The sequence below is a fragment of the Eptesicus fuscus genome, chromosome 17 (genome assembly GCF_027574615.1).
Source record: "Eptesicus fuscus isolate TK198812 chromosome 17, DD_ASM_mEF_20220401, whole genome shotgun sequence".
In the NCBI taxonomy this organism is placed as follows: domain Eukaryota; kingdom Metazoa; phylum Chordata; class Mammalia; order Chiroptera; family Vespertilionidae; genus Eptesicus; species Eptesicus fuscus.
In genome coordinates, this window is record NC_072489.1 from 58608927 (window position 1) to 58625146 (window position 16220).

Sequence of the window (16220 nt, forward strand, 5' to 3'; positions counted from 1 at the left end):
CCAGTTCTTTAAAAAATACTTTTATTGATTTCAGAGAGGAAGGGAGGGGGATAGAGAGATAGAAACATCAAGGATGAGAGAGAATCATGGGTTGGCTGCCTTCTGCACACACCCTACTGGGGATTAAGGCTGCAACCTGGGTATGTGCCCTGACTGGGAATTGAACCCAGGACCCTTCAGTCCACTGGCTGATGCTCTATCCACTGAGCCACACTGGCTAGGGATGTCACAGCAATATCTCTCCTACATCTTTACCCAGGAGGAAAAAAAAAGCATAAATCCACACAAAGACTTGGCCTCGGATGTTCATAACAACTCTGTTCATGGTAGTCAATATCTTGAATCTACTCAAATAGCCATCGGCTGCTGAGTGGATAACCAAAATCTGGTGTTTCCAGATGAATCTCCAAAGAAGCCAGACAGAGCAGACATGCCATTGCTGTGACGTTTGAGAAAAAGCAGAACTATAGTGACAGAGAAACAGGTCATAGACTTGTAACATCACGCAGTATTACCTATAAAACTGGCCACAATTTAAAGTCATAATGGCCAGAATTTTCCAGCACTATGAAAAAGAGAATATTCTTTAACATTGCTCGTGGGGGGGTTATGTCTTGGGGGCCAATTTATAGTTGGTATCAAAAATACAAAACTGGACCATCAGTAGATGAATGGATAAAAAAAAAAAACTGGTAGATTTACACAACGGAATACTATGCAACTATAACAAAGAAGGATCGCTTACCCTTTGAGACAGCATGGCGGGACCTGAAGAGTATTATGCTATGTGAAATAAGCCAGTCAGAGAAAGACAAGTATCCCATGATCTCACTTATATGTGGAATCTAATGAACAAAATAAATGGATGAACAAAACAGATCCAGAGACATTGAAGCATGCAACAGACTGACATATTTCAGAGGGAATGGGGGTGGGGGGAGGCAGAGATTAACCAAAGAACTTATATGCATATATACACTGAGTGGCCAGATTATTATGATCTCTGAATGCATAATAATCTGGCCACTCAGTATGTATATATATATGTGTGTGTGTGTGTGTGTGTATATATATATATATATATATATATATATATATATGGTAGAGGGGGTCAATGGGAGAAAGGAGGGCATCTGTAATACTTTCAACAATAAAGATAAATTTTAAAAAATGTTAAATCCAAAACTGTCTGCCTGAATCAGCCATTCTTCTCTAGGAATTTATCCCAAGGCTAGGATTAACAATCTCTATCTAAGCAAGTGTATGTGAGCAACAAAATTTAATAATAGCGAAAATGTCCAAAACAGAACATTGTCAAATGAACGATAGTGAATCCACAAAATTGAATAGTATTGAGTGATATAAAATGTTGCAAACATTTATAAAAGTGGCTTATCAATTGACTGCCCCCCCCCAAAAAAAAACACCCCAATAAAATCCAAGGAGTAAATATTGCAAGACCACATTCTTTAATCAAAATCGTCGAAAAGTAGAAATAACTAATAAAAATAGAAACAATGCTATCACATAATTATTTTTAAATCTTACTCCCAGGCAAGGAAGAAATAAAGAAAATTGTCATTTCCAGACGTTAAAAGACAATTTACAAAAGACCACTCCGTCGTGCCTTTGCGCCCTAGGGTTCCCTTTTGGAACAATTGTTAGGGCCAAGTTAGTCACCAGCCAAGCAATGCGTGAGTGAGTTCAGACTCAATGTGGTTGGCTGGTAGCATCAGCGAGCTTTTGGGGGCACGGATCCCCCACTCCCTCATTCTTTTTTTTTTACAGAGAAGAAGGGAGAGGGACAGAGAGTTAGAAACATCGATGAGAGAGAAACATCAATCAGCTGCCTCCTGCACACCCCCTACAGGGTATGTGCCCACAACCAAGGTACATGCCCTTGATCAGGATCAAACCTGGGACCTTTCAGTCCGCAAGCCGACGCTCTATCCACTGAGCCACACCGGTCAGGGCTCCCACTCCCTCATTCTTTAGGAATGCTAGACCTGTCCTGTCGTGGAAGCTGAACTTCCTCCATGGCACTGGACCAGGAGTTACAGATTAATCGTGTGACTGAGGAGCTCCTGGGAAGATCACGTCCCCCCTGTTCCTGCTGGTTGGCTGTAACCATAGCAACCTCCTACTCCAGACCAAAGTTCAGCTCCTGCAAATCTTTATGACCGTGTTCATAGTCCAATGCTCATTGGTGTAACCCTTCCTATGAAGAGTGAGCGCTTATATTTTACAACTAAGTATTATTCGACTCCATTTCTAAGTTCCGGACTCCAAATGATAAGGCCCACAAACATCCCACAAAGACACACCTGCCTTTCTCCCTAGGACCCGTGCTCACCTGGGACGATGCCTACCACCACGAAGACACTGATGTTCTTATCGAGCTTCTTCACGAGCTTCGGGGCGTTCGTGGTAATCTGCGTTATTCTGGGGACCGCTGGGTGGGTCAGCAGCACCATCGCCGTCAGTGATAACTTCTCCAACGGCAGCATTATCATCACCTACGGACTCTTCCGCGGGCAGAGCACTCAGCAGCTGACGCATGGACTTGGGGACTCGGACAAAGATTTTGAAGGTAAATGAGAAACGAATTGGAATGGGGAGAGTGAGATTGAATTACCTGGGCAAGACGCACGTCATCTCATACTTTAATATCTGTTCGTAGTTAATGTTTTTTCTCTATTCATTTGACAAATATTTATTGAACACCTGGTCCACAGGTAACGTAATGGAACACAAAGGCATCTACTGCAGAGGTTTAGCTCTTCAGAAGTTGACGCTGGGTTGGGGAGGGAAGACGGCCGACCGACGAGACACCAAGTGCTGACAATTCTGCCCCCTTAACATTTCTTGGCTCTTCCCACGTCCGGCCATCCTTAGCGCTGCTGGGTTCGTGCAGGCCTCCACCAGCTCTTTCTGCGTTTCCTCCAACATAGTGGTCAGCAAACTGCAGCTCCTGAGCCACATGCGGCTCTTTGGCCCCTTGAGTGTGGCTCTTCCACAAAATACCCCGGCCTGGGCGAGTCTATTTTGAAGAAGTGGCGTTAGAAGAAGTTTAAGTTTAAAAAATTTGGCTCTCCGAAGAAATGTCAATCGTTGTACTGTTGATATTTGGCTCTGTGGACGAATGAGTTTGCCGACCACTGCTCTAACATATCTCCCCGCCTGCAGTCTTGCTGGCTTCAAATCCATTCTTCCCGCTGTGCTTTCTAGCACGCTAATCTCATCACTCCCTCTCCTAACCCCCGAACGATTCACTATTGTCCTCAGGATCAAGTCTACGTTGTCACAGTGGCTGGGTCTGGCCTCGCCTCTCTACTGTTTGATATTTTTCATATCTGTTCGTCCCACAGCCACTGTATCATTATTTCTGCTCCCTCCGTTCTGGCTGTGTCTGTCCGCACCACGGTCTGAATCAGGGCAGCGGAGGCGACGGATAAGCAAGCTCCTGAGTTTATTGACAAGTAAATGATTAAGGAAAACTGTCTCGGCAAGACGGTACCCACCCACGGCACCCCTCAGCCGGGCGGGGCCTAATTTGTAACCGCGTTGGCTGTGGGGTGTCAGCTGGAGCCACAGCCTCTATCCAGAGCTTCCTGAGTGGCTGTCCAGGCAAAAGATGGAGTGGAAAACAAAACGGGGTGCATTCCTTATCCCTGTACCCCAAGTTCATTTCTTTAACCAATTCGAGCTTGCATTTTTACCTCCAAAATACCCACTGCTGTTGGCCATGATATTAAATCCCCATTAGTCCTATTAGTTCTGTATTTTGTGAGAACGCCTCGTTGGTTCCCTGATCTCTTAGGGACGCTCGCCCTACGCCCTCTCAATGGGTGGGAATAAACCCTCATTGAGAATGACAGGCGCGCTCCTGCTTGGACTGGGGGCGTGTGGACGCCCACCTTCATGGTTCCTAAATGGGAGAGCCGCACTGCCACTCGCTTAGCACCCAGCGTGGGTTTCGCTTCGCACAGCGGCGGGGCGGGTCCCCTGCAGGTGCCCTGGGGGGTTGTGACCTCCCTCCCTCCCTCCCTCCCTCCCTCCCTTCCATTCCATGTAGTCCCTTCTACACGCACCACGGCAGGAGTTGGGGCCTGGGCACTCGCGCCGGCTCCCAGCTCTAGGTTGTGAGTTTATCAAGGAAACGATGGTCTTAAATCAGGGCACCGTGGTGATGGTTCCAGGTTATCCGTGTGTCTGTGGGGTGTTCGCAGCGCCCCGCCGCCCCCGCGGGTTCCGCAGGCTCGCACCCCTCCCCCCGCCGGCCTCGCTGCTCAGGGAGCGGGATTCGCGGCGCAGCTGCTGGAAGCCACAGACTTTCCAAGATGCGGTCACACTTCCGGGACGTGAGCAGCATTTTCAAAGCAGAGAGTGTGCTAGGTTCTGAGTCTCCAGGCTCCCTGAGAAAGTTAAAATAGGAAATAACACCCCGTGGAGTTGAACATTTCCCCAGCGTCTTGTGGAGCTGGTGGCTCCGATCTGCAACAAATGGCTTCCCGAGAGCCCGGCCCCCGCACACGCGGGGAGGCTCGGAGGAGGGCCAGGGCCAGGGCCAGGCCCTGCAGCCTGTGGGCGACGGAGGCTCTGCGGTGTCCAGCGACGGGACAGGGGGTCAAGGTCAGCCCGAAGGCGGCAGGACCACGTGGGCACCCCCTGCAACGTGGGAGCTCTAAGGAGCGGGGACGATGGAACTCGCCTTGCCTGGCTCTCTCTTTGGATACTTTATTCCGCTTCACTCCCCGGAGAGCCACATTCCAACCTCCTGAAGTCACTGCCGGCCCCTGGATGCTGGAGGAAGTCAGCCACGCCCCCAGGTGATGGAGAGATAAGCCACGCCCCCAGGTGCTGGAGGTGGTAAGCCACGCCTCCAGGTGCTGGAGGAGGTAAGCCACGCCTCCAGGTGCTGGAGGAAGTCAGCCACGCCCCCAGGTGCTGGAGGAAGTCAGCCACGCCCCCAGGTGCTGGAGGAAGTCAGCCACGCCCCCAGGTGATGGAGAGATAAGCCACGCCCCCAGGTGCTGGAGGAAGTCAGCCACACCCCCAGGTGCTGGAGGAAGTCAGCCACGCCCCCAGGTGTTGGAGGAAGTCAGCCACGCCCCCAGGTGTTGGAGGAAGTCAGCCACGCCCCCAGGTGCTGGAGGAAGTCAGCCACGCCCCCAGGTGTTGAAAGAGATAAGCCACGCCCCCACGTGCTGGAGGCGGTCAGCCACGCCCCCAGGTGATGGAGAGATAAGCCACGCCCCCAGGTGATGGAGAGATAAACCACGCCCCCATGTGATGGAGAGATAAGCCATGCCCCCATGTGATGAGAGATAAGCCACGCCCCCATGTGATGGAGAGATAAACCACGCCCCCAGGTGCTGGAGGTAGTAAGCCACGCCCCCACATGCTGGAGGAGGTAAACCACGCCCCCAGGTGCTGGAGGAAGTAAGCCACGCCCCCACATGCTGGAGGCGGTAAGCCACGCCCCCACCAGCAGAGGTGCAGTCTCCCCGCTGGTGATTTTAGCCCCATTACACTCGTGCCCAGTTCTCCGGACGGGGTGGGAGAGGGGCTGTAAGGAGCCTTATGTTGCGGTGTCCCGCTGCTGCACCCCGTGGGTGTGCCTGGATGGCAGAACTCCCACGTCACAGGGACACAGGCCGCTCTCCTGCTGCTGACTGACCACACGGGCTGATGTCCGTCGTGGCCGCACAGGAGAAGCTGCCTGCGGGACGGACTGGGATTGCCTTGCCATCGGAGACGGGCGCGGTCAGCGTGGCTGGATGCGGTCACACTGAGCATCTCCAAGGACGGTGAACACTGCAGAGCTCAGTGCTCTTTCCCTGGGATGCATCCCGCTGGGCGATGTGGGCTGTGGGTTTTGACACGAAAGAGCCCAATGAAGTCACCACGGCTGATTTCAAAGCAACGAAGGAACCCGGTCAGCAATAGGTCAACCGGTGGGGAAGGTCGTGGGCGAGGCCTGTGTAAGCCGATGGCCGGAGCGGCTCTCGCTGACCCGGAGCTCCACCAGCGTCACCCGGAGGCATCACCAGATGGACAGGGACGGCCCTCCGTGTCCACGCGGGCACCTGCCCTGGCTGCTCCGGAGCTCTGGACACGTAACTTCAGCTCAAAGCAGCCCCTGAACAGCCTCGACGTGAGTGAGGAGCGTGGGCACCGAGGACTGCGCACACGCCTGGCCTCGCCGGGCTCACCGTCTGCTCTTTCTCGAGAAAGACTCGCAGGAGTGAAATCCAACCTGCCAGGGGCCGCAGGCACAGGTGTGTGGGTGATGACATGTAACTTCAGCTCAAAGCTGCCCCTGTCTCCCCCCAACCTGGCAGCCTGGCTCCCCTGCCCACCCGCCTCTTCTCCACCCACCCCCCGTGTGTCCTCGGGGAGCTCCAAACTGTACTATCAGCCCACGCAGAAAAGAGTCCGGGCAGAGAACCTGCTGCAAAAATCAACTAATTGCAGGGAGAACACGTGAGGTCTTCTCCAGCGTTTACAGAAGCCTCGTCACATCCACCTGCCACCTGACCACGCGGGGAAGTGGGGCGTAGGGGGCAGAAAAGACAGCACCCCACCCTTCTCGCCAAGAGAACCTGGTACAGTTCCAAGAGGCTGGGGACGCGGCCGGAGCAGCCCACGCTCTGGGGTCTGTGGACTTGCCATGCCCATCCCCCCCTCCCCCGGGGTGCACTGTGGCCCACGGGTGGAGAAGCCGCCCGGTTCTGCTCCCGGTGACCTGGTGCAGGAGGAGGGGCAGAGGCAGTTCCCACCACCCACCACGCCAGGCCCCTCCTGGATTCCCCAGGACGTACAGGGCCAGAGGTGGAAGGGCCAGATGGCCAGTGGATCCTGAGGGTTAAGTCCCTGCGCGCACGGGGGCCCGGATGTCCAGGCCACACATGTCTGCACACGGCCCACCCCCAGCTGCAGAGCGCTGGCCTCCCTCCCGGGGCTGCCAATATCCGGGCGATGAGTTCCAATCAGGAGGTGCTGCTCCTGATTTCAGAGCTTGGCCCCTCAAAGGAAGAGAGGGAACGGGATGTATTTGCGAGTTCCGCAGGCGGAGAGCAGCTGTCAGGTGCTCTGCGGGGCATTCGTTCTGAGTCAGGCCGGGAGGGGAGCGGAGCCGTCACACCTGCGAGGCAGGGCACTCGGAGGCTGAAGTGTAACTGTAACGTGTGGCCGTGGACGGAAGACGAGCTGTCACGTGAACGCGGGAGTGAGTCCTCAGGCTCCGAGACGACCCCCTTTGGAAGGGTCCCATCTCGGGTCTCACCAACAGCCAGAAGCAAAGCTCGCCCGACGGTCACGTCCTAATTTCCTCGGAAACAGGGGCGCGCTCGCCACGTGCGAGTGGCCGCCCGTCTGCAGCGTTAAGAGGGCAGAGGGCAGAGCGACGCTCCAGGCGCCCGGGGCTCCGGGCACCTCCATCCCGAAGCGCCTGTTATCTAGTTCAGTGTCCAACGGCTTCCTTCCGGTGCCGAGGGGGAGCTGGGCAGGCGTGGACCAGAGCAGCCCGAGGCCCCTCGGCGTCACCTGCCCTCTGAACAGCGGCGTCTTGCTGCTTCCGGTTTCCCACGGTCTGGCATCCCCTCCACTAAGCTTCCAAACAGGTGTGTGCTCACGTGGAGCAGAAGTCCCCCCAGCGCTGCAGGTCCTGGGTGAGCCAGAGACGCAAGAGGCTCAGCCGAGGTCCCAGCCAGGCCCAGCCAGGCGCCCCTCCCCCCCACCAGAGGGCAGGCGCCCCCCACCAGAGGGCAGGCGCCCCCCACCAGAGGGCAGGTGCCCCCCCAGAAGGCAGGCGCCCCCCACCAGAGGGCAGGCGGCACCCCCCAGAGGGCAAGTGCCCTCCCCAGAGGGCAGGTGGCCCCCTCCGAGGGTAGGTGGTCCCTGGCACCCCACCCATCCCCACCCGAGCACCAGGTGGTGACAGGCAGGGCTACGTTTGTAGTTGAACCAATGATACCGAACATGGAGGCCGTGCAGAGTTTAATGGCCATGGCTCGGGGTTTCGGGGTGGCCCGCCCTGTACGCGCCTCCACGTGGAAGCCGTCGGAGCTCCGATGAAGTTGGGAGGACGCCGAGTGGCGAGGGTCGGAGGCTGGAGCTCCCGGGGAAGGTTGGCCCCCTGCAGCAGCTTACCAAGGGGCACCTGCTCTCCTCGGGGCTTTAAAGTTGGGGTGGATCCCTAACCGAAGCCCGTGGCTCCACCCTGCACCCTGAGGTTCAAGGACCGGCCTGGAGGGGAATCGTGGGAGCCCCAGGTCCCAGAGGTGCGCGGACCGACCGGCTCTGACCCAGCGCCTGCCCGCAGAGCGCGCAGGAAGGCGGCCGTGGGAGAAGCTGCGTTCTGCGCCTCGTACTTACCAGCTTTGTTTCAGTTTTAGCGAGACTGGACGACTCTGCCCCGAAGACCCTGCATTCGGTGGTGATCCTGTCCCTGGTCCTCAGCTTGTGCGCGGCGCTGCTGAGTGCCGGGTTCACCTTCTACAACAGCGTCAGCAACCCCTACCAGACCTTCCTGGGGCCGCTGGGGGTGTACACCTGGAGCGGGCTCAGCGGTGAGTGCCGCCCGGCGCGGCTCCAGGGCACGTGATCTGCTCCCTGCGCTCCCTCGCCAGCCTCTGCTCCTCTCAGTCAGCCATGCAAATGCGGGGGAGGGGGGGGCCTGCTGGGGCGGAGGGGAAGGGGTTGGGGGGGGGCGGGGCGGGGCTGGGGTTTATTTTTGCATATTTACAGCATTTATCAAGCATCCCTGGAAACAAGAGTCTGTATTAAATGCATTGGTGAGAGGCAAGGAGCGGGGGGAGGGGGGCGTGTTAGGTGTGAAAACCTGGTGAAACAAGCCACACAAGTCATTAACCGTCCCCCAGGCTCCTGCTATGGGTTCCCTCCAAATTAGGCTCCATGTGATGTACAGAAGAGCACACGTACACACATGCATGCACACTGCCCCCACATGGGAACACGCAAGCATACGTGCACACGTGCATACTTAGGTACTTCTCGTCTGCATATCACAACAGTCAGCTTGGCTGAACTCCGTGGCCCGTCGGCGTGACTGTGCCACCGAGAGCGTCGCTCAGGAGAGCCTGGTGCCAACGCCCTGCCCGTGGGCGGCGGGAGGGACCCGGGTGTTGCTGGACGGTTTTATTTGCTCGCCGGGCAGGGTATGGGGCCGCTGCCCGCATGGGGAGGGATCCCAGCTTGAGTCACAGCAGGTTTGCCTCTCACTGCGGCTTCCAGGGCTCTGTGGCCACCACCTCTGCCCGGAGGCGTGGCCCAGCGGGTGCCTCTCTGCCCAGCAGGCAGCCAGCTTTCTCCTGCTCCCTCCCTGGGAGCCAGCCCTGCTAACATGTAACCCCAGGTGGTGTGTCTGAGTGCAGGCCAGACCCTCTCCAGCACAGGCAGGTGCTCCGGGGCCAGGGGCCAGGGGCCAGGGGCCGGGTGCTCCAGGGGCAGGTGCCAGGAAGCTGGGGAGCGGTGCCCTGACCCTCCCTTTCTTGCTGCGCTTTTCCTGCCTGGTGGGGGAAACCACCCCCGAGGTCGTGGGCATCCACTGGGCCCGGCAGGCCCCGCACAGGGCGTGTTCCTGCTGCCCACGCTCACAGTGGGGCTCACATAGCCGCACCAAGGCCAGGGTTCCCAGGCTATTTCTGTGAACCCTTGACCTCGGCTCACCAAGGTTCTCATCGGCAGGGTGAGAACAGATGGTCCGAACTCCTGCTCATGTCATTGCGGAGTCCAGGGCAGCAGGGGCCTCGGGCTCAGCTGGACCAGGGCACGGCCCAGGCCACCGAACTCTGCTTCCCTCCCGTGTGGCGCCTCCAGCTGTGCCAGCCCAGCCTCCCCTCTCTCACTCAGCAGCCCCCTGGTCCTCCTGAAGGCACCATGGCTGCCAGTCATCCTTGGCTCTTCACCCATGGAAAACACCCCAGGAGAAAGCCTCCTTTCCCCAAATCCGACTCCCACCGGGGTCGCCCTCTCCCTGGAGCCCCCTCCTCGTCTGCAGGGCTGAGTGCACGGAGCTGCCCATCCCTGGCCGCGGGCCCCTGTGCACCCAGGAGCGGGCTGGGTGGGCTCGGAGTGGCCAGTCAGGGGGTGGAGGCAGGGAGAGGCCCGAGGGCTGTCCACAGCCTCAGGGCTCAGGGCCCAGCCCTCTCTCAGCGAGAGGGAGCCCTCGTCCCAGGGCTGGCTGCTCCCTCCTCGGCTGAGGCTGAGCTGGCTTTGCCCGCAGGAGAGGCCCGATGTGTGATGTGCGTTTGCGAGGAAAACAAGGAGGAAGGCCCTGCGGACCCCGTTCCCCACCTACTTCTCCCGACAAAGAAGGGTTTGACCGCATTCCCAGCATTCCTCTCCTGCTCGGGCCAGCTCTCACACAGGCTGGGGTGGGCGCGAAACAATGGGAGACATTGATGTGTCCGGAGGAGGTTGTTCGGAGCAGCTGAGGCCAGGACCACCTCTGCTCCATCCGCCTCCTCTGAGCTCCCACAGCCCCAGATCCCAGGACTCGGAGAAGCCGGACTTTCTCCTGAGGGAGCCCCGGGGACCCCAAGTGGGCTTCCAGGGTGGGGAGCTCGGTGGCCTCTCAGGTTACCCACCTCCGCCCCGGGAGGGGTGCATACAGGATGCCTCCCACGTTGTGGCCAGGCCCGCAGGGACCCAGGAGGGGCTGGGTCTGCACACACGGGAGGGAGGAGAGGGGGTTTCTCCCCTGTTTTTAAAGAACTGAGAGGACTCTGCTTCCTGGACAAATGAGCAGAATCACCTCCCACCTGGTGCCTTTGCCCTCTGACCCCAGCCTGCCCTTTGCACCATGTGGGGCCTGTGCCCTCTGACCCCAGCCTGCCCTTTGCACCACGTGGGCACCATCGTACAGGCTGAGAGAACGTGGGATCCGGAGAGAACCGGCTGTTCCAACACGTTTGTTCCTCCACTGGGGACCCCGAGAGCAGCAGTGAGCACTGTGGCAGGTCCCAGGCAGGTCGCAGGCAGGTCGCAGGCAGGTCGCAGGGCGCGACGGGACAGGGCAGGACAGGAGCCAGTGCCCAGAGCCTTCTGTCCCAGGACGCGGGAGGCACACGCAGTGGCAGGCTCTGCTCCCCGAGGGCGACCCCTCCCGCGTCCACGCCGAGCCCTGGGCACCCGCGTCCGAAACAGGGCTCACCCCGCGGCCCCTCGCTGCCCCGCACACACCGGGAGTCTCTGCCTAGAATCCAGCTGCGACGGTAGGTCTTTGCCGTTCTCCTTCGTGCCTCGTCGGGTGTAACCGCCGGCGTAGTCAGCAAACGCCCGCGGCGCGCACGTCCCCGAAGGGAACCGTGCCGGGAGCGGTGTGGCCGCCTCGTTCACGGTCCTCCTCTCCTCCAGGGTCCTTCGCCTTCCTGGCCCTGGTGCTGTTTGTGGGGAACGTGCAAGCCAACCGCCTGTCGGAAGTGCTGGTGCAGTCGCTCTACCCACGCTACCCACCGGCCACGCAGCGCGGGACGGCGCACAGCTACGGCAGCTCCTTCTGGCTGCTGCTGCTCGTCCTCCTCCTCTGCATCGTCACCGCCGTCATCATCGGCTTCTTCCAGAGGGCGCGGCGCCGGCGCCGGCAGGAGCAGCGGAAGCCGGTGGAGCAGGCGCCCCGGGACGGCATCCTCTTCTGAGCGCGGCCTCCTGGACGGCCACCAGGTCCGGCCTGCGGGCCGGCTCCCCCAGCAGCGGCCGTGAGCCGGTCTGGACAACCGCCCGGCCACCTGCAGCCCTGGCGGACACTGTGCGCGGCTCTCGTCTCTCACGACGCCGCGTTCCTCGCACGCGATGTCCCCCTTTCCGCGAGGGTGGGGCGATGGAAGGGGAAGCTCTCCGTTGGTCGGCGTGGTGGTCAGAGCGGCGGGATGCTGGCGAGGCGGTGGGCTGTCCCGCCCGTCTCGCTGTCTGCGGTAATAAAGGTTTGTGTCCCCCTTTCCTCTGAGGGGCTCAGAGCGCGCCAGCACCTGCCATCGCGTTCTGGTCGGGAGCGGCCAGGTGCTTTAATTCCACTCATGAGGGAAGCCCTCCGCGCACAGAGGGACGCGGACTCGCCTTTCCAGGCCCCACGTTGGAGGCAGAAGGAGATCCAGGGGCGAAGGACCCGGCCCCTGGCCCCTGGGTCCTGCCATGACCGACCCAGCGGGAGGCAGGGGAGCTGATACCCGTGTTGGGGGTTCCACGGTGGGGAAAAGATTAGAAAGATAGAGGAATGAGAGAATCTTTATGCTGCAGCCTAAAGGAGGCTCAATATAAATATCTATACCAATAAAAGGGTAATATGCTAATTAGACCAGCCGTCTTCCAGATATCCTTCCGGACGTCCTTTCAGACAAAGCCACGGTGGTGGGGGCCGAGGCAGAGGTGGTTAGGGGCGATCAGGCCGACAGGGGAGAGCAGTTAGGGGTAATCAGGCCAGCAGGGAAGAGCAGTTAGGGGCGATCAGGCAGGCAGGCAGGCAGGCAGAGTGGTTAGGGGCGATCAGGCAGGCAGGTGAGCAGTTAGGAGCCAGTGGTCCCGGATTGTGAGAGGGCAGTTGGACATCCTGCGGGATCGGGCCTAAACCGGCAGTCGGACATCCCCTGAGGGGTCCCAGATTGGAGAGGGTGCAGGCTGGGCTGAGGGACCCCCCCCCCCAACACGAATTTCATGCACTGGGCCTCTAGTATATATATATTTAAGTATATTTTTATTAATTGAAGAAAGGAAGGAAGAGGGAGATAGGAACATCAATGATGAGAATCATTGATCGGCTGCCTCCTGCACACCCCCTACCCAGGCATGTGCCCTTGACCAGGAATCGAACCTGGGACCCTGCATTCCACAGGCCGACACTCTATCCCCTGAGCCAAACCAGCCAGGGCGGCTCCATATATTTTTTAGTTTAAAGGATGGTGGTAAATTCAGCCAAAATAGACCCTCATCAGCCAACTCTGCTTAGTTTCCGTGGTGTCAATGCAGGTGTCGTTGGTCACATGGGAGTGTCTCGCCGTCCAGGGCCTCCTGACAGTCAGAGGCAGAGGACGGGTTCGAGCAGCGCCTTGCGGGCGGTCCCCGGGGCAGCAGCCTCTCCCGCCCTCTGTGAAACGGGACCACAGCAGGTCCGCCCGCAGGGCCCTGAGCATGGAGCCTGAGCAGGTGTGTCCCAGCGCCCGGGCCTCCTCCGCTGCGAGGGTGAAGGTGAGGGGGCCCCGCCCTCGGCTGCTGCAGGTCACGTTAACGCGTTAGCTTTGGACATGAGCAACACGCCAACCACGTAAGCCCGGAGGTTCACACACCTGCCCGGCGTCCAGGGCTGGCCAGGGCAGAGCAGGGTCCTGGCACTGGCTCCTTCTTACCGACACCTGACTCAGTTCCACAAATTTGTGTTTGCATCAGGCGGATGGCACGGGCGGGGGTGGGGCCCAGGGACCAAAGGACCGGAGGTCCCTGCGCCTTGAGCTCTGTCCCAGCGGCGAGGGTGGCCTTCCTGGCGTGTCCCTCGGGCCTCGGGCCCCTTCCCCTGAGTCTGTGGGTCTCACCGGGGATCTCGTTCACGCAGAACGGAGGAGCGGCTGCGCCGGCCAAGGCACCAGTTTGTGTCCAATAAAGCCACAGCCCGAGCTGGAGAGGGTGGGCCTCCCCCACGGGACCCCCCCCACCCCCCGAGGAGGCAGGAGGTGCCAGACCTCGGAACTTGGTGCTCCTGACACAGAGAGTGAGGCCAGGCCACCACGGCGCCCAGGCCACTGGCGTATGAGAGCTGCGCTCGGGGAGGCAGTGAGGCGAGGTCCGTGGGGAGTCTGTGCAACTCTCCAGGCCCAGCAGGACGGCGCCGAGGCCGAAGCCCACGCAGGGGCTGCTCCCAGGCCTCACGCGCCTCCTGCTGCGCGTTCTCACGCCGCCCGGAGGCTCGGAAAATACCGACAGCGTCGGTGAGGGTCTCAGACGGTGTCCGCGTTTTCAAAAACTTGTGTTCGAGTCCGCATTCAGACCATGAGAGGTTCAACAGCTTGAACTGTTCAGTCAAGAAGAAAAATTTAGGTAGAAATAGATGGTATTTTATGACTATGGGTTTTAAACAAGTTCTTTTAAAAAAATTAAATATTGATTTCAGAGAGGAAGGGAGAGAGAGAGAGAGTGAGAGAGAAACATCAATGATGAGAGAGAATCACGGATCGGCGGCCTCCTGCACGACCCCTACTGGGGACCAAGCCCACAACCCGGGCCTGTGCCCTGACGGGGAATCGAACCCTGACGTCCTGGTTCATCGCTCAACCACTGAGCCACCCTGGCTGGGCAACAACAAATTCTTTTCTAAAATTCTTTTAATTTGCTGTTAATTTATTTTTAAATCACCGTTGACAGACAGTATTATGTTATGTCGGGTGTACAGCACAGTGAGTCAGCATTTATACACCTGTCCTGGACACCTGCTCCCGGGCTACGGCCTCTGTCCCCATGGCGCACTTTACAACTGCAAGTTCCTCCTTGGAGTCCTCCCCCGCCCCTCCTCCGCCGCTCCCCTCTCCTTCCCCGCCCCTCCTCCTTCCCCACCCCTCCTCCTCCCCCGCCCCTCCTCCTCCTCCTTCCCCACCCCTCCTCCTCCCCCACCCCCTCCAGCAACCTTCAATGTGTTCTCAGGTCCAAGAGTCTGTTTCTGTTTCGTTTTAACCAACTACCTTATACACAAAGCCAGCCCTGCCTCCGGCCTCCAGTCCTTGCCAAGAGGGGCAGGTTTCAATGATCAGCCTTGACCTCCGTGGAACGCTCTGCCCGGCCGGCTACCGGGACCGGCGGCCACTGCAACGGGATGTTCCCCCAGAAAGTCACGCACGGGGGCGTGTCTGCTTCTCATGCAGCCCCGAATGCTCCACGTGAGCTTTCACCCAACCTGGGGCCCAAGCACGCCCTGGCTTATAATTAACTCCGTTTACCGGGTGAGCGATGGGCGCGTGCTTGGCGAGGTGGTGAGTCTATCCCGCAGCAAGGACGGGCGGGGACAGATTCCACGGCGTCTCCGAGAGGCGCGGGGCCGGGCGATCGCACAGGGCAGGTGCGTGTCCATAAAGGCCGAGCCAAGTATCAGGCGCACATCCACGCCCTGGACTTTGGGCTCCGCGGGGCGCCCCCGGGCACGTGGCCTTTGGGGTTCACTGGGTTCGCCGGATTCTTGAAGTGTTTGGTCGTGTCATCATTCCCGTCTGGATTAGACATCGGGCCGTGTCCACCAGACGCTGCCCGCGGCCCGCGGTCTCTCTGGACTGGAGGTCGCAGCGCGTCTGGAAGGCCCGGCGCATCCGGCAGGGATTCCGTGTGCGACGGCGGGCAGGCCGCGCCTGCTCATGTGGCCAGGGCCTCGGTGTCGGCAGACGGCAGTGAACCAATATGTATCCGGCATCGGTCTATTCCAGACGCGCGGTGGGAGCCGGGAACCCAGAGCTGGGTGTGATAGCCGCAGGGATCTGGAGCGGCCGGACAGACAGACGTCCAGTCCACCGCTATGGGAGCAGAACGACGGGGTGCAGTGGGGCCTTCGGTCCACAGGCCGACGATCTAACCACTGAGACAAACCAGCCACGGAGGGAGTGACAGGTGCCTCGCCAGCAGCCTAGAGGGAGGCTGCTGGTGAGGCACCTGTCACTCCCTCCGTGGCTGCTGGCGAGGCACCTGGCACTCCCTCCGTGGCTGCTGGCAGCCGGTGGCCCCACAGCCTGCACATTCCTCTGACCCCGCTCTGGAGCCTCAGTGAGAGCAGCGCTGCCGCCTAGTGGGCAGTTTGGAAATTGTGCTTCTGGCGAGTCCCTGAAGGAATCCTTTTATCTTCCACACGTTCCCGTTAGTCCCGGTGGCGCTGCTTTATGTTGGTGACGGCATTCCATCCCCCTTTCGGGGATTTGGAGCATACGCAGGTTAGGCCTCTATGGAGTTAGTTAGGGGGGATTCTGAGGCGGCGGGGACAAGGCCCTTAGGGAACCTGCACCGCCCAGGCCTGCGCGGCAGCACCAACGGGCCATTTCAACGGGCCGCCACTAGAGGGCAGTATAGGCTCGTGGACCAGGGTAAGAAAGGGACCATCCCAGCGGGGAGACCTGGGGCAGAGGCCCAGCTGCCTCCTCAAAGCAGGTGTTAACCCCGCGTTTCTGGAAGCTCCTGAGCTCAGAGATGCTCCTTCACACAGGGCCCTGCTTCCCCACCCGCCCGCGGGGCCGCGA

General features: G+C 59.3%; 1 protein-coding gene across 1 annotated transcript; it reads left to right on the forward strand.

Annotated features, from left to right (window-relative positions):
• Positions 1–2319: 2319 nt before the first annotated feature.
• Positions 2320–11670, forward strand: CLRN3 (clarin 3). Its single transcript, XM_008156135.3, has 3 exons — positions 2320–2590; positions 8394–8573; positions 11383–11670. Exons 1-3 carry the CDS (start codon positions 2362–2364, stop codon positions 11661–11663), a joined length of 690 nt encoding a protein of 229 aa, XP_008154357.2. The 5' UTR covers positions 2320–2361; the 3' UTR covers positions 11664–11670.
• Positions 11671–16220: the final 4550 nt, after the last annotated feature.

Bases quoted from the DNA above. Each gene is read 5' to 3' on its own strand.
- CLRN3 (XM_008156135.3), top strand. From the start codon at position 2,362: ATGCCTACCACCACGAAGACACTGATGTTCTTATCGAGCTTCTTCACG. The intron at 2,591-8,393 runs GTAAATGAGAAA...GCTTTGTTTCAG, and splicing joins CTCGGACAAAGATTTTGAAG to TTTTAGCGAGACTGGACGAC. The intron at 8,574-11,382 runs GTGAGTGCCGCC...CCTCTCCTCCAG, and splicing joins CACCTGGAGCGGGCTCAGCG to GGTCCTTCGCCTTCCTGGCC.